The sequence below is a fragment of the Equus asinus genome, chromosome 8 (genome assembly GCF_041296235.1).
Source record: "Equus asinus isolate D_3611 breed Donkey chromosome 8, EquAss-T2T_v2, whole genome shotgun sequence".
In the NCBI taxonomy this organism is placed as follows: domain Eukaryota; kingdom Metazoa; phylum Chordata; class Mammalia; order Perissodactyla; family Equidae; genus Equus; species Equus asinus.
The window spans coordinates 65,286,253-65,311,584 of NC_091797.1; the positions used below are offsets into that span (position 1 = coordinate 65,286,253).

Genomic DNA, 25,332 nt, shown 5'->3' on the forward strand with positions numbered 1-25,332 from the left:
GTTCCCTGGATGGGACTTCTGAGCCGTCAGCCCTCCCGAAAGCTTTGTCCCCAAAGGGGAAGAGAGGTTCGGCCACAGAGGGGGCGTGACCTCTAAATTTCCTGGGCAGATGCGGCTGAGAACTGTGTTCTAGTGTTGAATTCCACATCCCCGCTCCACGTCCGGGAAATTCAAGGCGGACCCCAGTGGAACAAGCCCTGGCAGAAACAATATGGTGCGGGGTCTCGGGACATCACAGAACCTTCTGCTCCCTGTGCTGAGGGCATGCCACTCCCCTTGGGTTGGGAGGAAACCACTCATAGCTCCTCTGGCAGCTACGGCCCCTCGCCATGAACCTGTTTCTTGAAAATCCCTTCCCACTTGTTGGCCTGATCTGACCTGTTTACTTGACTGATGTTGTTCTGGTGAATATAGCACAGGGGTTTTCCAATTTGGTGGAGGAGGAGCGAGCTAATTTTAACTGCCTCTGGCTCATCAAGTTTGATTTTTGTTTTTATTGTAATCTCCATTTAAAAATAAGCCAAAGGCAACCAAATGACTTGCATTCTCCAAAAGCAATGTAGTACAGCCAGAGAGCCCCGGGCTTGGAATTCACATCTTGCTTTTGCTACCAACGACTCTGTGACCTTATTTTCCCCTTGAATAAAATGAGCAGGTCGGATGAGGTTCAGCGGCTGCAGGCTGGCACTGTGTGGCCAGACCCTGACCCTGGCGTGTTCTGTGTGACCCAGACCGTGTTATTTTCTAATTGAATTTAAAGTCGTCTAAACTGGGCAGGCTCGTGGGGATTTGCCACAGGCCCCACCCCTCACACCAGATCTGTTTCGCACATTTCTTATCTGCCTGGCGTTTCACTCTGCCAGCCCTGGTGGGTGTTCTCTGGGTTTCCTTTAGTCTGAAATAGACTGAGAGTTGAATTTCTTTACAACTCCACATCTTCTGTGCCTCTGCTTGCGGTGCCCTTTGGGCATTGGAAGAACTGTTTTCTTCAATGGGAAAAAACCCTGCCCCCATAGGCCACCAGGTGTGATAGGCTATAAGGGAGCTTTGTTTTGCTTAATTTTTAATATATTAATGCTGCAAAGGGAAGATTAACTTTGGGATCTCAGGTTAAGATGTGTAAGACTCTGCCTACGGGGTTCAGAGCACTGGTGCCCAGAGTGCGGTCCCTGAACCAGCAGCATCCGCATCACCTGGGAGCTTGTGAGAAACGCAGATTCTGGGACCCAGCCCCAGACCCCTGGATCCGAATCTCTGGAAATCTGTGTGTTGTCTTCACTAAAATGGGATGATAAAATAGTACGTACCTCACAGGGTTGTTAGGAGGATTCAGTGGTATATTTGTAAAGTCCGTTGCAGTGGTTCTCAAACTTGGTGATCCTCAGAGTCACTGCAGGGCTCCTTAGCACAGGTCGCTGGACTCAGCCGCAGAGTCTGGTTCAGTAGGTCTAGAGAGGGCCTGGAATTGTGTGTCCGGCATGGTCGCAGCTGATGCTGACGCTGCTGGTGCGGGTCCCACACTTGAGAGCCACTCGAGGAGACACTCTCCTGACGCGATGTCGTCAGAACTTGGGGAAATGGGAAAGGGTAGGGATTGCACTTTTGTCTGGGATGATGAGACAGAGCTTTCCTGAGAGGGGGACACTTGGGCAGAGACCTGAAGACAGAGAGGAGGGAGCCATGCAACTCTCTGGAAGGGTGTTCCAGGCACAGGGACAGGCATTAAGGACAGCAAGGAGGCCAGTGTGGCTGAAACGGAGCACTCAAGGGGGAAGGTGGCAGATGATGAGATCCGGGGGGTGAGGGAGGGATGGAGATCACGTGAGGCCTTGAGTCCTTGTGAAAGACTTTGCTTTTGCTCTGAGTGCCTCGGGAGCCATTGGAGAGTGACAGGACGTGCGACATTATTCATCACCCAAAGTGATCACAATTGTATGGTGCTGCCTCTTCTGAATTAACTATATTTCCAGGTAAAGAAATAGCCCTCGCTGGTGAATAAAAGTCCACCTTTACAAAATAATTCAAAGTGAAAAAAATGCACAATAATAATGGAATTATGGAATAATGGAATAATAATGGAATTAGAAAATCAAGTCACCATTTTGGACCCCTAATGAAATAATTGACATGGGCAGTGATCATCAAAGGATGCCAAAACCAGTCCGGAAATGTTGGTGAACAGCTTCAGGATGGGAGGCTGGGCTGCCCCCACTTGACCCTGTTGATCCATAGTAGCCTCATTCTAGTAGGCGCGCCTCCTGAGGGGCCTCAGCGTGCAGGACAGGCCCACCCTTGAACGCTTCCTGCCACAAATGCTGAACCTGAGTCCAGCCCGACCTTTAGGCTTAGCTTCCAGTTTAGAGGTTAAAACAGGGTGTGAGGGAACAAGTTAACCCCACCATGGGAAAGAAGTCACATAAAACCAGAACCCATCTGGCCTCTTCGACAAGACAGTCAAAGGGGATGGGAGAGGGGTTTTCTGGGTTGAAGGAAACAAGAGATATGCAACAAATGGATCTTGTTTGGACTTGATTTTTTAAAAAATACAACCATTAAAGAAACTTTTTTTTTTAGGTAATTGAATAATTTGAACACAGACTGGATATTAAATAATGTTAAAGAATTATTATTAATTTTGTTAGATGTGATGATGGTATCATCTTTATGTAAGAAAATGTCCTTCTTATAGAGATATATATTTGTATGTTGTATTTAGAAGTGCTGATCCTAGCAGATGGTATATGGGGATTTATTACACAATAGTCTTTCTCTCATCTTTCTGAATGTGTGAACTTTCAAAAGAAACGTTTTTTTAAATGCAGATGCAAGAGAAGATGAGGTGAGAAAATAATAAAAAAGGAATGCCTTGTTTAGAAAGACTTATTGCTAATAACTCTTCCCTATTTAGAAAAATTATGCCAAAGAGTGAAATGCATTTGCTATTATTAAACATTATACAGTAATAATACTATGAATTCAGGTTGAGATATATCTTATTTACCATAAACCAATCGCTGATTCCCTGACTGACTGCCAAGCTTGTAAAATAATGACAGTATGGACAATGCTGATGATGAGAAATACAAGTTGGGTAGCCCTCCCTGCCCATGTGGCGGGAGCTCAGTGCGTGCTGTCGCGGGGCAGGGGTGGAAGTAATTTAGGTCTGCTCCATTCAGCACACTCCTGAGGTGTGGAATCTGAAGGCCTGTGAGGCTTCCATTGGCTCGGATGCATAATCTAATTACGCAGCCATGGTGAGTCCGTGAGTGTAATTTTCATCCATAGAATGGACAGTCCCAGAGAAAATGAGGAGTGAGAACTGTTCCTTTGGAACTGGCAGCTGGAAGAGCTGGATGGTAATTTCTACACTGTGTTCTCGACCCTGAACCACCCACCCTCCCCTCTGCCCCTTCCCTTGGCTTGAAACTGCTCAGCAGACCTGAAATGCAAGGGTTTCCGTGGCCGTGAGGCTGTTCTGATGTTTGAAGTCATTTCTCTTCTGGGATTTTTCTGCTCTGATTAAATACCAGAGGACTAGGAGTGGTGTTAGTTTGAATTCTTCAGCACATGCTACTGCACATCAGTCATTGCTTTTAAAGAGAAGAGATTGCTGAGCAGAAACATTAGTGAGACTCTAAATCCCTATTCCTCGTTTTGAGTAACCATAATGTTAGTTTAAAAAAAGGTGACAAATAATTTGATATCTGGAAAGGAAATTGAACTTCATGGCTCATATTGGGCAGCTGGATTTTATGCTTGTTTCCCCAAATCTTTATCGGCCTGTGAATATGTGGCCCATGATGTGGACTTTGGTGGCTCCGTGTAAGACTGCTGTCCGCAGATGCGCTAACTGATCGCTGCCACCATGGCTCTGGCTGATTCCACTGTAAAATCAAAGGCCAGGGGAACACAGGTAAAGGGACTGAGCTAGTCAGGAGGAATGCATCCTAAAGCTCTTCATCTGACAGGTATCTGAGCCCTCTGTGTGCCAGGCACTGACCTTGGCCCTGAGAAAGAACGGCAGAGCTGAAGACACCTTCACCTCCACAGAGCTTAGATGCTGTCAGGGCATGGAAGGAGGGCTTGCTCACCAGGGCTGCCATCTGAAGGCAGCTGCTGCTGGCAGCAGAGGAGTGGGGTCCCCACAGGGGGACCTGGCTTCAGTTCCTACCTCATTCTTCCTTAGCTGTGTGATCTCAGACAAGTCACTTAATCACTCTGAGCTTCAGGGTCCTCTTGTGTAAAACGAGCATTGAAAACAATACCTACATCATAGAGTTGTTGTGCAGATTAAATGAGTTTACCTCCTGAAACATGGGAAGCGTTTGGCCCGCAGCGAGTGGGAGTTGTCACGTAGCCCAGCTCTGGAGACAAATAGGTACTCAACCGGTGATCCATTCAGTGTTTCTGCATTTGAACATTAAATATCCATGTCTGCATGTGTGGCAGACCCTGGAATGTGATTTGTAGGAAATACTTAAATTTCTGTTTGGTTTTTTTTTGAGGAAGATTAGCCTTGAGCTAACATCTGCTGCCAATCCTCCTCTTTTTGCTAAGGAAGACTGGCCCTGAGCTAACATCCATGCCCATCTTCTTCTACTTTATATGTGGGACGCCTGCTACAGCATGGCTTGATAAGTGGTGGGTAGGTCCACACCCAGGATCCAAACCTGTACCCTGGGCAGCTGAAGTAGAACCTGCGAACTTAACCGCTGCACCATCAGGCCAGCCCTTAAATTTCTGTATTTTTAATTTTCTCTTTCTCTAAATGGAGAAAACAGCCTTTCAGATTCTTTTGACCAACAGGTCCTAAATTACGAGGGAAAGGGCATTTCCATGGGGAAGGGTGGATTTGGGCTGTTGTGATAATAGCAGCCTTTGACTGTCATACCTTCAATGCTATTTGTGTCTATATGAGTAGCAATTTCAGGCCTTTCCACAATCACGTGCCCAGAGGTCTATTTTTCAGGATTCCGGGGGCCCTGTGTCCTCAGTGAGGGCAGTAATTATTGAGTGGTGCATCCACTTCCAGGCCGGCGTGGTGAGTGGCAGGAAGGAAGGAGGTGCAGGGAAGAGGAGAGGCCGCAGACATCAGGAAGGAGCACAAGATCTCTGTGGGCCTCCCCTTGCTGCCCAGGGAGCGAGGAGGAGCCGGGCGGCTCCAGGGCTGCGTGCAGGGGCCTCAGGTGGCCTCCAAGTGGGCAACGGCAGCCCTGGGGCTGAGCCGGAGCCAGGCTGGAGGAAGCCAGTGCCCAAGTGAGGCAGGGGCAGTGCCCCAGAGGCGCTGGGAGGTCAGTCGCCTGGAGGGAGCAGGGCCTCCTCCGTTCGGTGGTTTTCTGCAGTGCGCCAAAGCCAAGCTGCCTGCTGGGTACCAGAGGAGGGCCGGGCCAGGCAAGGGGGCCAGGCGAGGATGCGGAGAGTGGGCCGAGTCCGAAAGGCAGCGAGTCGGGAAGAGGGGCCTGTGAATGGCCTGTGTTCTTGCCCGGGCTCTGCAGTTTGCTGCCAGTGGCCCAGTGGGCTTTGTGTGGCTTGCCCGTGTGGGGCCAGCCAGCCGTTCAGTGGCATCCTGGGTGGATGGGTCTCTCGTGCCCGGCGTCCAGGAACGAGTGTAGTTGTGGTGCTTGGACACTTTGGGGTGACGCCTCCTTCCCTCAGGCTGCCTGTCCCCCTCCTCCGGCGAGTGTGCTGCCTCCTCCTACCCGAGACGGGTCTTGGTTTGGGTCAGAGCGGCCCGGGCAGCACAGCCAGAGGCGCACGCTGGCTCTCCTGAGGCAGAGGGAATGGCGACAGCGCTCTCACCCTTGCTGAGCTGGCCCGGCTCAGAGGCCCCTGCCCTTCCCTGGGACGGGGGAGGGGCCAGCGCAGATGCTGGGCCTGGGCGGGGCTTCCGGCTGGAGCGCAGCCCTGCAGGGGGCGCAGGTGTCAGGGAGAGAGACAGGGACCCTCACCCAGAAGAGACTCTTCGTCCTTCCAGGTGGCCTTATCAGCTTTCCCTGCCAGCAGGGGCTCTTGCAGAATGAGGATTCTGTCATCTGGGGCTTGTGCACCGCATCGCTTTAGTCAGTTCTGCCCAAGTTTTGCCTAAAACACAGGCTCCTAAGGTCCCGTCCGGAAGAACTGAATTCACTGGAGTCAGTCTCTTGTGGCGTGAGCCTCAGAGGCCGCCTGAGGTCTGCCAGGACAGCGGCAAGCAGGAGGCCTCCTAGAGCGGGTAGACGGTGTGGTGGCACGATGACACTCTGCTCCGTGGAGCAGGGAGCAGGAGCACAGAGAGCTTGGGTGGCCTCACCGCCGGGAGGAGGCAGGAATGCAGGAGCCCGTCAGCCCACAGCCTGGGCCTCTGCCTCCCCTGCAGGCATGGTTCCTCGTTCTCTGGCGTAAATGTTGTCAGTCCACCTCACACGCTTCTTCACTGCTAGCCAACCCCCATCCAGAAAGATCCTATAGACTCATTTTAGAGAAGCTAGGAACACTTAGTGATCCCAGGAAAGTACAGACTTCAGCACACATACACCCAGACTTTTAAAAATATATTTTAACAAGATTAAAGGTTGTGTTTTATTCACTACATATTATAGAAGGATGGGCCATGTCTTTTCAAGACTGGTTCCAAAAGTGTTTTTTTAAATTAAAAAATCATCATCCCCAAATCCAGTGAACAAGCAGTCAGGTGAGTGGGCTGGTGGGTGGGGGAGGGGAGGGGATGTGCAGACTGGCTCTCAACTGGCAGGCAGACCCCTGTGACATGGGGGCCGGGGGGCAGGGGTGATCTCTGACCTCGTGCCCCTTCCCCAGAGGCTTCTGCATGTCCTGCCACAGAGCTCGGCTCTGGTCCCGCACCACCGCGCTCACCAAAGGGTCCTGAGCTGCTGGTGCTGAGCTGCGTGTACCCACAGGAGACTCTGTGTTATGTGAACAGCGTGTCTTTTTTTTTTAAATTAAGTTGTATAAGCAAGGAGTTTCTAAAGTCATTCTTTGGCAATACCAGCAAAACCATGGGCTTTTAAAACCCATCAGATTGAATAAATGAGAACACAGTGCTTTTGGTCTGGGCCACAGGAGGACATTCTGTCTGGAGGCGTTCCTGGTGGACAGGTCCGGGGGTGTTTGCTAGAAGAACTTCGTTTTTCTCTGTAGTAGTCACCTGACTTCTAGATTCCCCTTGCAGCACCTCCCAACTAGCCAGATTCCCCCAGAAGTGCCCTGTCAGCAGCCCGTGGAGTTTGTAGAGGCCGCACTCAAGAGCTCCTGGTTCGGAGGTCACAGTGGAGCTGGACTTGGGTGATGGAGCCACCTGGACCCACCCTTGGCGCCCCATACCCTCGAAACCCTTCATGCAGGCCCTGTGGCGCATTTCAGCTCATTCAGCTTTGACGCCATCACTTCAAGTGGGAGAGGGTTTGAAGTTTGGTCCATCTGCATAGAAAGCCTCTTAGTGGCTGTGGTGTAGGATCACGGAGTTCCCAGCCGATGGGGCTGTGAGGAGATGTGTGTTCCCTGTTCAGACCGGCCCTCGAATTCCTGGTGGGGAGGTGGTCAGTGGAACAGAGCACCCTCTCCCTAACCTTTGTGCTCCCGAAGCAGATAAAAGCCATCATGGTGTTTTCTCCTTCTTCCGCAGTTGACAAAATCCTGTCTGAACTCTGCAGTTTTATTCTTATGTCCTGCTCCCTGACTCTTCAGCTTCCTTCTTTCTGCCCAGCTTCCCTCTGCTGGGGGATGCCTGTGCCGCATGTCCTTGTCTGTTCTCAGTGCTGTCGTGTCGTCTCGTCTTGGAAACAACTCTAAGGGCCATCTCTGCACTAAACAGAGAGTGGAGGGTGCCTGCCGCCTTCACGGACTTTGACTTGGATGCCTCCTTGAGCCTGGCAGTGCCCTGCGAGTCTGGGAACCAGGTCCAGGCTGGCCTGGGAAGAGGAGTGGGGCCAGGAGGCGCCGGTCCCTGCTGGCAGCACTGTAGGAAGGCCAGGTGGTCGGGCTAGCAGCTCCTGAGACAGGGCTTCAGGGGGCCCTGTGTGACCCAGCGTGAGTGCAGGAAGCCGGACCCTGCATCAAGGCTCAGCTGGAGAAACAGCCAGGAGGACGTTTTCTGCAAGGACTTGGCTTAGATGATTGTGAGGGCAGATTAGGCAGATCTGAAACCCGTAGGGCAGGCCAGCAGGAAGGGTAGGCTGGAGCTCAGGCACGAGGTGAGGCTAGCTGCTGCCCACAGGCAGGGTATTTTCTTCTGCCCCAACAAAGCCTCAGCTCTGTTTTTAAAGCCTTGCAACTGATTGGGTCAGGCCCACCTAGATTACCTGGGATAGCTTCCCTTACTTAGTCAACTGAGTGTAGACGGTCACATCTATAAAAGATCTTGACAGCAACGCCCAGGTTACTGTGGTTCGAATACCTGGGAACTGTAGCCCAGCCAGGTTGACACATCAAACCGGCCCTCACACCCTCCTTCCCAGGAGCCACTGTGGGGCTAGCTAATGACCCCCAAGCTTCGATGCCTCGCTCCCCTCGGGTCTTCCTCCCTGACACCTGAAGTGACTGATCTGAGCAGCAACTTTCTTTTCCTCCAGGAAAGTTCTAAGAATCTGAAAGCTTCCGAAAAGCAAACGTTCCCCCAGTCACAGCCCAGCGCCGCGTTCCCAGCCGTGCTCACGCAGGGCCTCAGGGCCACACTGTTGGGATCACGGGCTCCTGTATTTTTATAGGCCAAGTGCCCCAGTTTAGTCTTAATTACATGCTGTTTAATTCTCATAACCTCCAGTAGTTTCTCTGCTTATGGACACAGTATATCGAGCTTGTAAGAACAGTTTTTAAGCCTTCTCCCGTAGGGTATTAGGGGAAAAGTCACTTTAACAATGGAAATTTTTGATGTGGTTTTCTTGGATTCACTTAGTTCTGTCTTTTAATTGATGGGTTGTTTCTAGGTCTGAGAGAATCTCCATTAAGTGAAATATACAGAGAAGAAGGAGTGAGATTCTCATTGTAGGTTCTGTCTCTTTCTCAGTCTTTTAGAACAAGTCTCAGTCCTCCCCTAAATTCACCAGATCAGGTGACTCCTGAGGTCAGATGAGACCAAAGAAGGACGTGGCGATAACTACCTTCTTATATCTGGTTATAATGGGTGATATTACTTGCAGGAGCTCACTTACAAGCCTGTTTTACAGATGGTGAAGCAGAGGCACAGAACTCCTAGGTGGCTGAACCCAGGTCACAGTTTGCAAGTGCTGGGGTGGGATTCAAACCCAAGCTGTCTGGCTCCAGAGTCCAGGTCTTAACCACAGCGGTGGCAGTGCTACACACTGGACACTTGAGATGCTTCTGTGTTTGGATCTATGAGGCATCACCTAAGATGGTAGCTTTTGTGACCCTTAATTGCCTTACCTAATGAAGGGGAGGGTGCTGACCATAAGTGAAAATCTAGGATGACTTCAGGTTGGCCCCATTGGCAAAGAAAGTGGCTCCAAAAAGTGTGACGCAGTGGACAGCCCAGGCCTTCCACAGGTGCTGCTGACTGGCTGGCAGCTCAGAGCTGTGGACACCTGCCTGTGGTGACCTGTTCCACACGGTGCCCAGGGCCTGAGGGGCGGCTGGACTGGGCACACCATTCCCTGCTGGTGGCGAGTTTCCCTGCCTTTCAAGACCAAGTCCAGTGGCACTGGCCAGGTGGCTGTGGGCATCTCCATGGCGTGTGGACATTCACAGGCTGCTGCTGTTTGCAGCGCTGGGAGGAGGCCCTTCGTGGGCAGAAGCCATCTGCCTACGGTCCCCGTCCGCTCCTACCTGATGCCGAGACTGAAGGCTTTGATGTTCGGGTGCATTTCTTCCTCTGCCACTTCGGAAAAGCTGGTTTCTCATCATCCAAAGGGAATGTGTGATTAATGGCAATCCTAAAGTGCCTGCAGTTCTTTGATAATTGCTTTTTTAAAAAAAACCATCTTTATAGCCACCTTCAGAACGTAGTTGATTTCAGGCAGTTTGGAGAAAATTTCGGGTGAATCAAGGCAAAAAGATCATCATCTGCCACTGTTGTACCTGTGTCCTGGTGTCAGATCGCTGTGTTTTTCCATTGCCCCAGCAGGAATGCTCAGGTGCCATATATCTGCTGCACTGCTCTATGTTTTTCTGCCTGACGAAATAAAGGAAAATCTCTGCTAGGATTCCTAGCAGAAACAGGAGTGGAGAGGTCAGAAAATGATTTTACTTATTCAGCTCTCATAGATGTGTGTCTGGGAGGCAAAACCACTTCTCGTGCTGTGGGTGATGCTCACAGTTCAGGGGAGTGTAGTCAGGCCGTGCTTCTCACTGAGTCATCTGGGGATCTCATTAAAATGCAGATGCTGATTCTGTAGGTCTGAGTGGAGCCTGAGGTTCTGCAACTTTAATCAGCTCTCAGGTGATGCTGGTGCTTCAAGTCCAGGTAACGAGGAGTTAGAGGATGCTCAGACCACTCACAGGAGAGGAGGGAGAGAATCCTGCAGAAGAAAGCTGTGACAGTTTAATCATTGTATTAGTGACAGTAACACTAATGTGTGTACTGGTCACAGCATCTCATTTGCATCAAGAGGAGAGTGAGAAGTCAGACTATGGAATCATGTGCTCATTAAGGGACAATTTTCCTTTGTCATCCACAAACCTAGACCCTGCTTTGGACAGTGGCCTCATGACCCTGTGTGTGATGTACAGTGTAGATTAGTGTGTGGGATTAGATGTCCCAAAGCGGGGCTGTGGTAAGGGATTGTAGTTGCACTATTTCCATACTTATTGTATCACAATTGGAGAGAGAGGTCGTGAGAGGGAATGGTGAACTGTGTGCAGTGCCCGGCAGACCAGCACACCACCGACGTGGAGCCATTGTGCTGTTTTGATGTCATCTGTCTGAGGGTGTTTGAAGGTCACCTGGGCGGCAAAGTGCAACATTTTCTCATCTGACCCTGGCCTGTCTGAGCCCCAGAGCTCTGAACTCATCCCAGCTAATGCAGATTTCTGGTTTCATAGCAGCAAATCTGGTGCTTGAGCTGAATAAGTGAAAACTAGAAGCTGCAACTGTGAGTCTTTTCTAGGAAGACCCTGATCTCTTTATTATTTGTCAGAGCAGAAATGCCAGATCCTCTGTGAGTGCTGAGCCCGACTAGGAAGGAATCTTTTAAGCCTGTGCATTGAAAGGAACAACATCACAGTAAATGGCCAGGAGAGGGCTGTTTAATCCTTTCTTCCTAATTAAATGGCAAACAGTTCTTTATAAGCGATCTTCAGTGAGCCTGGGCTTCCCTCTCACTCTTCGCTATCTGTGATGACGATCTATTTGTGTGCGGCACAGCAGGAAGGGGAATTCTGGTGACTTTGTTATTTTTTCCAGCCAATGAACTGGTATAGGTACTGGCTGGCGTAGTGCGCTCTGTGGTCGGGCTGATTCTATTCTGTCCCGCAGCCAGTGTAAGTTTTCTCTTCCCCCCTCTAGACTGCTGCCCTTCTTATTGCCTTTCCACCTCCTGCCTGTGCTGCGGTCTCTAGACACCCTGCAGATGGGCTGGAGCATCTGATCCACAGTCTCCAGACACTGAGGCATAAGAGGTATCCTCCCTGAGGGTCTTTCTTCTTCTTTTTTTAAAAATCATTTTAACTATGCTTAAAAAAAGAGCAAGCAAGCTTTAGAGAAGACTACATATTGCAGAAGAAGACTAGCAAGCAAATTTACATGCTCTGTAGGAGGAAAAAATGTATAAAACCTAGCTGCATTTTCTCATATTGAAGACCTTTATTACAGGATTTCATGTAGTAAAGCTGTACAGTTGTCACTTGGCTACTACAGTTTAACGTTTTCTGGCCATCTTTTTTTGTTTTTTTTTTTGGTGAGGAAAATTGTCACCGAGCTAACATCTGTGCCAATCTTCGTCCATTTTGTATGTGGGACACCGCCACAGTATGGCTTGATGAGCTGTGTGTAGGTCCATGCCCAGGATCTGAACCCACTAACCCCAGACCACCGAAGCAGAGTGCGCAATCTTAACCACTACACCTCTGGGCAAGCCCCTGGTGACCATCGTTTTTACTCAAGGTCAAATGAAGAGCACAGGTTCTTGCAAACAGGGGGCTCGGTGGTGTCTTTCCATTCAGGAGACATTTATTGAAGGCAGATTTGTTTTGGAGCTATGAAGATGAATCAGACATGCCCCTGCCAGAGGAGCTGTCTATCTCGTAGGGAAAGAGAAAGGGATGCATGACACACGCATGTCACGGGGGGCAACAGCATTCCAATATGGAGGAGGAGCTTCCAGCGAGATCACTACTCTGTGACCCGAGTCTGCATTGTTGTTTGGTTTTTGTCTTGTTCGAATAGATAAGCTGAGATGTGACGGGTCTGTCTTGGTGTCACAGTGGGAGTAGGTTGCCTGGAACTCAGAGTTCCAAGGAGCACAGGAGTTGAGACCAGGAGGGCTAGTGCCAGTCGGTGGGAGTGAGCAGATGGACACCTGGTGCCGTGTCCAGAGGTTGAGGGGCCCCCAGGACAGCATGGTAGATGGAAGGAACAGCACCAGATGGGCATGAGCGGGAACCCACTCTACTACAAGCTCAGGAACATCCAGAGAGCAGAGGACGTGGGAAGAACACGGCTGCAAACTATCTCCGTGCACACAGCGTTTCTTCGTTTTTGGGCTAAGCAACTCCCAGCTACAACATTCTTTTGCCACCGACTTGCTCTGTGACCTTGAGCCAACAGTCTCACTCCCTTCCCAGTCTGGCCTCAGCGTGTCCAGCTGTGAAAACGAGAGTGTCAAGGTTGACATACTGTGTGGGGCTCTTGTGGGGACCAGCAAGTGAAAACGATCTAGGGTTCTCGGTTGAGGAGTCACTGGCCCCAGCACACTCAGGCTCCCCGAGGCCACGGGCGGGGCACTCACATCTCTGTTGTTCCTTCTGTGTTCCAGGAATAGAGCTGTGCCCCCCTGGAAAACGGTTCATGATCACGATGGTGGCGAGCTTCGTGGCCATGGCGGGGCGGTTCCTCATGCCCGGGCTGGCCGCCCTGTGCCGGGACTGGCAGGTGCTGCAGGCTCTCATCATCTGCCCCTTCCTGCTCATGCTGCTCTACTGGTCGTGAGTATCCGCCACAGGCTTCGCGCTGGCGCATCTGCTAGCACTCTCTGAAGGCCGGGTGCCCAGGGGCGGGCACAGGTGGAGCATGTGACTGGGGCCCCACAGTCCCCAAACTTCCTGCTAGTTTCAGCTTGGGTTTTTTGTGAGAGAATTTTCCTCTCTTTTTAAATGTCATTTTTTAAACGTTTCATCATGGGAGGTGTTCAAACATACCCGAAAGTAGACAGAAGACGGGCTGTGCCCCAGGGACCCGTCTCCCAGCGCCAGCAGTCTGCCCTCCGTCAGCCGGCTCTGACACCTGGGCTATTCTGACATGATTCGTGAGTGGATCTGCTCAGGGAGAGTTCTAGTGTTGGGGGTGGAAGTACAGAGATGCTCAAGGAGTGATTTAGAAAAGCCCCTTATCTCCTCTAGGTAGGGATGGGCGAACTTCAGCCGTGGGCTGTCTGTTTTGGTAAATAAAGTCTTATTGGAACGCAGCCATGCTCACATGTTTCCATATGCGTCATCTGCGCTGCTTTCATGTAATAATGGCAGAGTCAAGCAGGTGCAACAGTGACTATGCGGCCTACAAAGCCGAAATATTTACTATATGGCCCTTTACAGAAAAGTTTGTCCACCTCTGCTCTAGATGAGTCCAGTAGGACTTTTAGAACCATGTGTAACTTTTAGGTTTTGGCTTGCTGACTTTAGGAAAAAAACAACGAAACACACTGGCCCAGAGGGTATGACCTTGGCAACTCGATTTTTAAACACTCCCCAGGGGATTACTGTTTGGCCACGTTTGAAAACCACTGCTCTTGGATAGAGAGATGCTTAGGAAACAAAATGAGTGTTCCACCCCTTTTATAAATAACTCTTTCTCTTCCTTCCTTCCCATCCCGTCTCCGTGCAACACCCTCACCTCACCCACAAGTACAAGATACTGTAGCGTAAACTATACGTACTATACTGCATTTCCATTATTTAGTCGTTAATGAAAACCAAATTTCTGGCAAGAAGTCAGTCAGTTGTGTCTTAGCCTTAAGTGTTCACTGGAGCAGAGAGGGCTGTTAATTGAGCTTCCTTTCTAGGGACCAGGGAGGGGAAGAAAGCACCTACCTTTTAACATGCAGTGCTGGGCCTGCCCTCCCCCCACCTGCTCTCCCCGCCCCCAGCAGGGAGATAATGGTGAGCGAGATGCAGGCAGATCGCCTCTCGCCTACTGTGTTGCGAGAACCTCGGCAGCCAGCCGCACCGCAGGGGCCGCAGTAACAGATGAAAAAAAGGCCACCTCCTGGGACACTGCCCCTCTACCAGCGCCTCCTCCAGCCCTCTCCGCCTGAGGTTGGGCGTCACACCCCTCAGCAGGAGCTGTGCGCATTTCAGGACATCCTGCTCCCTCCAGCAGGGTCTTGAGAGGCAGAGTGGAATCCGTTCCCCAAGGCAGGATGGGCCAGCTCTGCCTCTCATCTTGAAGGAAACTCTTCCTGTTCTCCCCCTGCCACGGCCTCTGGAGCTGGGCTTTGCTTGTTTTAGAATTCAAGGGCGTTTATTTATTTAACAAATGCTTATGTAGTGTTTACACCAGACATAAATCACAAGCACTGTACAAATAGTAGATGCTTCACTCTTCCTATTTTATCACCCCGTTGTACAGATGACCAAACTAAGGTCACCCAGCTGGCCCTTGAACCCAGGCCTGCCCTTGCCACACACCATGCTGTCTACCACCTTCCCTCAGCTTCTGTCCCTTGTCCGCAACCACCAGAGACACTTGCCGTAGGGGAGGAGCCCGGACGCCTGGCAGACTCTCTGTGTAGGTCTGGCATCCTCCCACCCACCTCCTCTCACTCACTGGCCCCCACAGCACCCAGGGGCGCGGGTGCTGCTGCCAACTCTGGGGGCCGGAGGCCTGTGGTGGCAGGTGGGCCCAGCCTCTGGGAGACCCAGACTCCTTTAAGGGCAGACAGTTGCCTCCATCTCTTCCAGGCTTTGAGTCTCAGCCCAGGCTCTGTTCCCACCTGTCCCAGGTAGGAGGACACCTGACAGAAATGGCAGAGAAGGGTTTCCTGGAGAAGTCTTGGGGCCTGGCCCACGCGGGAAAGGGCTGGGGGTTTCTTCCTCTTATTTTTTTAGTTTAAATTTCAAAACTATATCAGGGTTTAATGACAAGCCAGGTAAGATATTCATTCTGTTAAATATATTATAAACCCCAAGAAAAAATTCTTTGAAACACACAAATATAAAAACAAAACTTTATAGTGACAAGGGGATCCAGGGTACTTTGAAAAGTAAAATATGTGTGTGGACAGACAGATGAACGGACATCCCAAGGCACTGACACCGTGTGGTCACAGCTCTGGCACCCGGTCTGGGGAGACCTGCTCTACTTGTGCAGGTGAACTGCTGTGACCGTCATTATTTTTTAATTTATATTACTATTTAAGGTGCTTGGCGCATGTCTGGCCTGTGGCATGTGCTCATAAACAGTAGCTGCGTTGTCACTCTGGTTCTCTTACCTCTGAACGGGTCCAGAAGCCTGGGTGTAACAGGGCAGGTTCACGAGGTCAGTGGGGAGAGGCGTGTTCCCCCTTTACCTACCAGCCTTGAAAGCCTCCTAAGAACCATTGACTTTTGAAGGCCATGGCGACCTCCCCTTCTCTGTCGTCTCCCTGGTTACCCCCTTCCTCCCCTGTCGTGGTAGGAAGCTCGTGGCTCCTGAAGGGTCTGCCATCCGATGGATGAAGTGGCTGCTGGGCAGAGGGAGTGAGCTGCACCATCAGCCTGCACAACCAGCTCTCAGTGACGAAAGATTGACAGTCGCTCGCTTTCCTGTAACGAGCAAGTATTTATTGTGTGCCCCAGGGTGCCCAGCAGCACACTCAGTACTTTGGAGTAACTCTGAAGAGCAGACACAGAAGAGAGAGCGTTAACAAGGACATAAACCAAACTGTGCGACGCAGAGTCACCGAGACGCAGGGTCGTGGGTTAGGGGCAGTGAAGACAAAGGAGCGGAGGTCGGCCGGATGGGATCTTCTGGTCCAGAGGGTGGCCGGACTGACAGGGACCCTCCAGACACATACAGATGCTGGATAAGATATTACATTAACCAAAAAGATACACAACGCTGAGTTCCAGTGCAAGAGAGGGGAGTCCCAGGGCCAAGATGAGGAGAGCGTTCAAGCAGGAGTGACACACAAGCAGCCCGCAGTGTGTCTGAACCAGAAAGAGCCCCAGGGAACTCGGGTTTAACACCTGTTCAGGGGGCTGGAGCTGAGATCTCAGGCCACTTCTGCACCTAGACCTGAGCTCCTCGAATCTTGCCCAGAGTGATAACAGGACCAGAAAATCTTTGCCACGGGGCCTCAGCCCCACAGCTGGCTGACTGCCCCGGACCACGGGCGGAAAAGATTCACCCTCGAGACACCGGAGCCTTCAAGTCTGCACACACACGCCTGTGTGCTCCAAATGCCAGCTGCTCTCTAAGGCTGAGCAATTAGTGAAAGGACCAGTGAAGCGCACTGGACCTCAGGGTCAAAAATGAAACCTCCCATGGGGAATCCCTGGAGCCAGGCACGAAGACTCACATGGAAGAAAACTCTTGCCAAGGGTGAGCTCACAGGCAAAATTCACAGAGCCCTTGGAGCTCCGTTGTAAGGGCCAAAAACTATAAGCTGGGGGGTTTGCATCTCAGGAACTCTAGAAAATAGAACAATCTGAAAGTTTCATTAGTTACCACTACCCCATGCCAAACGCTATTCTAGAGACTAAATATTGTAGATACTGCACCTGCATGTGAGCTTGTCTTACTCACCTGAAGCACACAGTCCAGTAGGGCATGTGGGGTCGGGGAGAGCCCACAGACCATACACCCGTAAACAAGCAAGTCGTTTGCTTTCAAATCACCAGCACTATGAGGAAAATGAAATACCACGGTGGGATGGAGAGGAAGAAGCCGGGTGGTCAGGAAAGGCCCCTCTGAAGGAGTGGCATTCGGGCTGAGCCCTGAGGAAGTGACACAGAGTGCTGGGTGGAAAAGAGTTCCAGGCAAATGAGAACAGCCTGGGCAAAAGCTGGCTTCACTTGGCTTTTCCTGGAAGAGGAAGAAGGCCAGTGTAGCTGGAGCACAAGAGACAAGTGGGGGCGAAAGACAGGCTCAGACAGTGGGTAGGTCAGACCATGTGGGGCCTTGGGCACAATGGGTGTATTCTAAAAGCTGTGAAAACACAGTGGAGGTTTAAGCAGGGGAGGAGTATGCTCTGGTTCGTGCCCTGAGAAGATTTCTCTGTTGCTGTGTGGCGGATGGTCGCAGGGTGGGCGAGACGTGGGGCAGGCAGAGTGGCTTCCTCACTGCTGGGCTGTGAGAGACAGTGTGGCCACTGGAAGAGGTCTGACTTGAGGTGTATCCTGGAAGTGGCCCCTGTAAGACGTGCTGGGGATCTGCTGTGGCACACGAGGGTAGAGAGAGCAGTGACTGCCCGTGAGGTGGGGAGACCAGAGCCCTCTGGAACATGGATGCCCAGCTTGGGAATGGCGCATGAAGTCCTGCCCTGCGGGTGGAGCTTGCGAGGTAACAGAGATGAGGTCACCAGCTGAGGGAGAGCTTTGACGAGGGAGGTTTTTGATCTTGAGGGCAATGGAGGAGCCACTGTGAAGAGCTTAGAGGTTTGATTGAAACCACAGCCTGTTTTAAAGTGTAAGATTTATTATTATCCAGGCGTGGCAAGGCCAACAGATCAGGAGATGATGGCCACTGAGGGGACAGTTTGTCACTCTCAGTTCCTAAGAGAGGGGGCACGCCACGTTGTGAGGGGCCACATGGGGATGCACCAGGGTCAGGCAGGAGGCTGAGGGAGGGAGGGAACCATGGGCAGGAGCCTTTGTTGTGGTTTCTTTGTCGGGGGGGAAGAAGGGGTGAGGCAGGGTAATCAGCTTAGGATTGGCTAGTTTGAGTAATTTCAGTGGGCTCTGGGACATAGGGGCTGTCTCTAGTTGTCTGGCCCTGGGGTGGTGAGGGCAGGGCAATAGTGGGCCAGAGCATGAGAGCCCAGTCAGGGAGGTGGTGGGGTGTGGGCTCTGGCTCAGATGGTTTGTATTTGAAAGGTTAGCTTGCAGGTGAGTTGTCTGCTATCTCTAGGAATTGGCTCACCCTGAGAGGGGGAGTCTTCCTTCCCAGAAACATCAGAAAATACAAGAAATAAAAAGACACGATTAATACACAGCCATACGGCAGCTACAGAGTTACAGAGCGCTCTGGAAGGAAGTGCAGGAGGAGCCAGCCAGCAAGAGGTGGCAGCAGCAGAGGTGTGATGTGCCCGGGGATTGGACAGGGTTTGGCAGGGGCTGTGGTGGGTACAGGTGGATGCTGGAGATGGGGAGGATGGGATGCGTGAATGATTCGTGCCCCAGCAAGTGGAGCCAAGATAGGAGATTAGTGTCATTGCACGAGCTGCCTGGGGATGCTCATAATTTCCAGGTCCAGGCCCCACCAGCTGTTGTTTTCCTGTGGGCTTTAGGTAAAGGAAGAGCTTCAGAAGCTGAGTGGCCCAAGAGAAGGGAAGGATGCACTTGCTCAGATGTTGTTACTGCAGCATGCTTTGCAGAGTCAACTTTAGGCACGTTGTTGTGAAGCAATAAGAGAAGAAGAGTGGGTACTTGTGAATATTTTTATCTGAAGGTAAGACCGGAGGTCGTGGGTAAGTCCACTGATGGATGCCACGGCCTGAGGCTCAGATCACACGGCCTTTGTACCTCAGGACACTGGGACCGAAGAGAGATGCTTGCTTCATCCTTTTGCTCTAGCATTCATTGTCACTTCAGATAGGGCCCCAGAGTTTCGGTGTTAATCTAGAAGGAAGTCATACTGACCAATCCTTCTTCCAGAATAAATGTGGAATTCTTCCAGGGTCACAGAAAACAAATGAGAGGGGAAAGATTCAAGATCCAGAATACAAGAGGGAGGAAGAATCTAAGAGAAACTCTGCCTAAATATGCTGGGAGGTGGCAGGTGATGCCAGAATGGAAGAGGGTGCTGGTTGGAAGGGCTGCTGCTTCTAACTGCACAATCATACCAAAGGTGTCCCTTCCAGGTGGCTGCAGCCTGCTCCAGGATACGGCGCAGTGACAGAGTGCCTCCTTTGGCCAGGAGCCATTGTGCAAGGCACAGCCTGGGTCACTGTGTTTGGGGGTCAGGTGTGTGTTAAGAAAACATCTAGGAAAACTTCAGGGTGGAGAATCAGGAAGGTAGTCCATGGAACAGGTGACATCGGGTTGTCTGGGTGGAGCTCACACAGGTGGGATGACACAGGAGTGAGAAGGCTGTCCACAGGTGTCTGGCTCAAGTGTTTTGGAGGGAACAGCAGGCGGTAGGAATTCTGAGAGATGATGAAGATGTCAGTGCTACTCTCCAGAATGTTGGTGTATGCCATCGCCATACCTTAAAACGCAAATTAAGGGTGCTGACTGCATGTGATTATTTGTAAAAACAAGTATGTGGCCATCTGCTTTGGACCCAGCACGTGCTGGGGGACAGTCATGATGCCGATTCAGGAAGGTCCCCAGTGAGGTCTCTCAGTGCGACATGAGAGCGTCCACCCTTCCTCAGGCAGGGGTTGCTAGGTGTCGGGTGTTGTGGAACACACACCATGGAACAGCCAGGCAAGGAAGGGAAACAGCACACCTCGTACATCCTGTGCCTTCGCGGCAGATGCGCTGTAATGTGTGCTGGTTTGATTGTATTGTGAAGTGTTGGGGACACGCTTTCCCCGAGCTCAGCTGCAGGCTTCAGTGAGAGGCAGCTCTAGCCATAACACTCTTGGATTAGGGGGACAGGTGCTGGGGGGATTATTCCTGTTTTTAGCCGGGGAAACCAGGGCATCAAAACGCCTTCACCAAAACTCTCAGAAGTGTGGGAAAGTCATTAGAAACTGGTTTTCGAACATCAGTGGTTCTCAAAGTGCAGTCCCTGGAGCTGCAGCGTCATCACCACCTGGGAGCCTCTTAGAAACACAAATTCTCAGACCCCGGTCCAGGCCTACCGAGTCGCACCGTCTGGGGGCGGGCCTCACACTGGGTTTAAGAAGCCCTCGGGATGCTGAGGAGCGCTCAAGTTCCAGAAGTGCTATTGTATGCTGGGCTACCCATCACAGAAGAAGCCAGGCGTCCTGCCTGTGGAATAAGGGACCTGGTGCACTTCGAGAAAGGATGTTGTCAAGGAGGCGCAAGAGGAGGTCTGAGTCGGCTGTGGAGAACATACACTTCTCCTAGGAAGAGGTTTCTCGGTCCTGTAGGCAAATGAAGCAGATGCCATCCTGGAGGGTCAGTGGCCATCACGCAGGACCTTGCCAGGCCAATTCTGCTGCGGACAGCAAAGTTGTCCTGATCGTCCCAGATGGCAGAAGACCTAGGAATTCCTGGAACTGATGAAAGAAGGAGAAAACATCTCAGTCTGGATCTAACCATTTTCTCTGCACTATGAGAACGTAAATCTGTATTCACGTACATTCTGGAATTGTAAACTGTGGCCCGAGACTGAGGCTCATGGGCGGGAAAGCCTTCTCCACCTTGCTGACCTGCCCTCCACGTGGTCAGCGGTGGGCATCTCTCTAGCAGTTTTTGCCTTCAGATGTGTCCCTTCACCCTGCAGGGGAGCACTGGGGGGCAGTTTTCTTTCACACCCCCCAAGACTTTTAGCCGAGTACCTACCTAGGAAGGATTCTCATCTCAGACCCACGTAACTGCTTCAAGAAAGAATAGCAGATGTGGCCGAGATGCGTGAAGATAGTGAATTATTAACCCACTTCGTTCAGTTGGAATTTCATTCTGAGGAGGAAAAAAGTGCTGTTGGCAATCAGTGTGATCATGGGAAGCAGTAAGAAGGTAATAGACCATATGCGAGTCAGAGAAAGATCAGGCACCTGCCTGACAGCCTTCCTGCGGTGAGTACCAGGATCAGTTCCCCAGGGAAAGATAAACCTCGCAACAGAGGAAGTTAGAGCCCCCATCACTAGAAATTCACCTAATTCCTAATTACGGTAGAGGAGTAAAACAATGAAAACCCTCAGGAAAAAAGATATATGCTAAAAGGGATTGTAATTTCTTAAATTTTCAAGAAAAACACCATTGTAAATCACTCAAAAAGCCTCAGGTTAGACAAATATCCAGCAAAGAAATTTACTAACAATTCCAATATGTAAATGGTCCTAAATATCATTGGCTCTTTTAAATATCATCAGAAACATTTTCCAGAATAATACTAATGTTTAACATTTCTTGGTGCTGTTGGGCCCCAGGGATGGGACCCAAAACGCTGGGCAGAGAGGGAGACCGCTGGCCGCCCAGAGCGCGTGTGCCTGGCCCAGAGCCACGCTTCCCACCCAGGAAATTTTCTCTTCTAGTTCCTCCTTCTTATTTAGTATATTGTTTAACATTTACAAAAACGTTCTTAACAGCGTTGCAATATCAACGCCTTCCCTAATGGGGACTCAATAAAAATTTATTAAGTGGATGAATTAATTTTGCTTCTTGTCATTGTTGAAATGATTTTAAAAGACCATTTAAAAATTATATATTTATTCATTCCGGTGGTTATCAGCCTTTTTTTCTTGCCTATGCACACTTGACGAACACAACACCTTCCTCCATCAAAAATAGTTTTATTTCGAAAGGGGGTCAAAATCCCACATTATGCAAACCCTGCAACAGGTGAAATCAGGGCTCAGGGCTCCCTGCAGACCACGGGGGCCCCCAGGCCGGTGGCGCGCAGTCCCGCCCTGCAGGAAGGCCTGTTCCACAGAGGGTAGAACAGGGCAATCATAAAGAGCATATGGCCTCTGGGGGCTGGACTAAATCTGCAATAATTATTTTTACTGGTTATCAGATAGTTTTGGGAGACTTATAAGAAAGTTAAAGCAAAAAAAATTTTTCTTAGTCCAATCCTCTTTGTCTACAAATTATCTAGATGGGGAAGGATTAGGTAATACTGACAAAAGACAAACATATAGAAAAAACGGCAGCCCACATTGCAGTGGTAAAAGTTGAATGAGCCATTAAAAGTGAGATCAAAATGTTCTTTAAATTGATGTTTTGGGACTTGCTGATGGCGTGGAATTTTAGGGAGCCCTCAGGCAAGAGGCGGCCCCATTTTTAACTTGTGCATAGGAGAGAGGATAGAAAATAATAGGAACCCCTGTGGTCAGCAGAGCCGCTTCCAGTTGAAGCAGAGACAGACCTGTGAGAGTGGGGCCGTGTGCTGTCCCAGGGGATCTAGCCTCTGCTCTAAAGACCCTTGCTCGAGCGCCACACCGTGTCCTCGCTGTCCCCATGCCTAGAATGTGCTCTGACATTCCCTGTCACTACCCCACCCCAGCCTGAGGAAGCTGGGGATTGCTTAAGGCCAGCTTGAGGATGGCTGAGCCTTGAAACCAGGCAGACGGCAGGGAGCCAGTGTGTGCGCGTGTGTTTTGTGGGAGTGGTGGGGTTGAGCTGCTGGCAGCTGGCAGAAATCAAGTAGATGGCCCTCTGGTGATCCTTGTCTAGTGACAGCTGCTAAGTGGTTGCCCCCTGGCAGCTGGCAGAAGTTCACATGGATGGATAAAGAGAGTGAGGCCAAGCAACCCAGCCCTCCATCAGTTGGTGTTATAGGCTCTGTGACAAAGCCCACGTCCCGTGCAACAAGAAGTACGAGTCCAGGACAGGAGATCAGGACAGCCTTGCTTAGGTGTCAGGATTTGGGAACAAGTCGTGGCTGTTTCTGTTGGAGTTTGAGAGGTGAGTGTGGTAATGGCAAGAAACCACTTTCCAGAGCCAGGTGTGAGGTCAGGCGGGACTGGTAGGGGCCAGCCTGACGATGAGTCAGTGAGTTTGTGGCCTCTGTTGTTGTCCTGCCAGGAACAAGAGTGGAGTTGGTAGGTCAGGAGAAGCTGGCTCCCCAGGGAGGGGTTGACTGGGCACCCTAGACAGGCCACTAGTACAGAGGTACCAATGAAATTCCAGGGAGAAGCAGAAGCAGCACAAGCCCGCTGCTACTCCTGCCCACTTATCACCTCAAATTGTTTTTCAACATCACATTTTTTTTTATCATTTGTAAAAATACCAAATTAATTCCCCTACAGCATTACATTTTGAATGCCCTGTGTGGCTTCTACTTTCTGCAGCCTGATAATTGCTTACATGGGTAGATTAGTTAAAGGAGCAGAGGGAGGAAGTGGAGAATACTCACCAGCCACATTCAAGGCTACAGAATGTTCTTAGGTGAATTCCAAGTGTTCATCTGTTTACAATGTGGACTTAGGAACATTTTAAACATCCCGATTGTTAGACATTCAGAGTTGCTTAATCTTTATAAGGCTAGCTCCGAAAACAGTTTAGGGGCTGATTTCCCTCTGCCCAGCAGAAGCCCAGAGCAGCACTGGGATGTTCAGTGTCTCTTTCACCTTGCAGGAGGCAGCGGTTACCGTTGCCCCTTGAAACGAATCCAGACAGAGAATGTCAGAGCCAGGGCAGGGGATGGGCCTTGCTGTCATTTCACACGCTGCTACCCACTCTGTTCTACAGATGTAGGGAAACTGAGGCCTGGAGGGTAGGTGACTTGCCCAAGGTCACAACACTGGTGTATAAACTCAGGGCTCCTGATATATTCCCTCCAAAATTTGTCTATAGTGGGAGAATTATGGAGCTTAGCTGTATATCATTTTGAAAAACAATAGAGACACAAAGTTCTGAGTTTATGTGGGATGGCCATTTAAATTATGAAAGAATTGCTTGTTTTGCAAAGAGATTTAAAAGTTCGTTTACCTTAGGAAGACTTTGGGGTTCAACCATCCTAAGAGCCAATTTTTATTTGATTTCATGACTCATCCCTTCTCTCTAAATTATTAAATTTAGCTCAAATCACGAACTTGGATTTTGTTAAGAAGAGTCGATTCATATCCTTTTGCTATCCTCTGAACTGAACCTACTTACCTTTATCTTTTTTACACCACACAGAACTAAAGTTAAAAAAAATTCCAAGTGAAAGCTTTTCCGCTGGAACCGACCTGTATTCTTTAAGAGCTTTGAATCAGAAACTTAAGACATTCTCCCAACTGATATTTCATTCAATTCTAGACTTTGATTTAATTTTTTTATGTCAAGAATCTTTTCAGAATTTTATAACCCTGTGATCCTTGGTGATACCCCAGTGTCAATGGCTGGAATCACCTCTTTAAATCAAAAGCACCCAGAGTACAGTCTACGACTTGTTTCACGTACGCATTCAGGGAAACTTCATCTCCACAAGGCCTCTCATGACCCTGCTCCTCCAGTCTGCCCTGAGTCCTTCGCACTGCATCGGATGATGGATTGCACAGAAGCCCTTACCCTGTAAGGCGTTTGCTAACGTACGTGTTTTTCTCTGCTGGCTGGCTGATGGTGCTCAGGACACATTTGCTCGATGAATGATGGAAAGTTGCATCACAAACTTGAAGGCATTCCTGTCTACACATCACATATGACTTGAGGATAAAATTAATAAAGTATTAGTAGTTAATCTTATTTTCTTCCTATATTTTCTTTATGAGTAAATGTCCTAGTACAATAATCTAAAGAGGATAGACATGCTTTTAGTCTAGAGAATTGCCAAGCTGGCATTTATCAGAGCAGGTGCTAAATGAATTAGCAAAAAGGCAGCCTAAATAGTATACTTGTCTGGGTCAGATTCTCCAGTTGGGTGGATGGAATACTTTGTTTTATTTTTAAATGTCAAGGGAAAAATACCAACTTTATAGTATTATGAAAGGATGAGAGTATTGAGTTTTCCTTGCTGATTCTACTGAGTGCCTCTTCAGGTTTCAGGGACTAAGATGCAGAAGGGATCCACGAGTGTACGTCAGGTGGGCTTGAGACACGGCCACATAGTAGAGAAAGCAGGAATGAAGACAACAATGGGAAAATGTATCAGAAGCGACACACTACTGTTAAGTTGTAAAGTATCGTGGTCTGAAAGCCTGTGGTGGATCAGGGGTCGATAGGGCGCCCCTTGTTTGAATTGCACACGGACCTGCAGCTTTGAGGAACAACATCTCGTGGTATCAATTAGGAAAGCACAGAAAACTGTTCTGTCTTGATATAGTAACATCATTTCCATGATACCGTTGGGAAAATGGTTGCTTGCAAATAAATTCTGCGTATAACTCTTTAATAGTCAGCACTTTATTGTAACCATTTGGTGGCATCTTTCTACAATATTTTTTTCCTGCTTCTTAAGCAATACTGTAAACA

The 25,332-nt window shown here is 49.9% G+C and overlaps 1 protein-coding gene across 4 annotated transcripts in view; it reads left to right on the top strand.

Moving 5' to 3' along the window:
- The window catches only part of SLC22A23 (solute carrier family 22 member 23), a 153,035-nt gene that overhangs the window by 105,081 nt on the left and 22,622 nt on the right, over positions 1-25,332 (top strand). For all 4 annotated transcript variants that reach the window (XM_070515686.1, XM_014867429.3, XM_070515688.1 and 1 more), the window contains one exon: positions 12,924-13,092. In XM_070515686.1, coding sequence (XP_070371787.1) covers positions 12,924-13,092 — 169 coding nt within the window. The remainder of the gene's footprint in view (positions 1-12,923; positions 13,093-25,332) is intronic.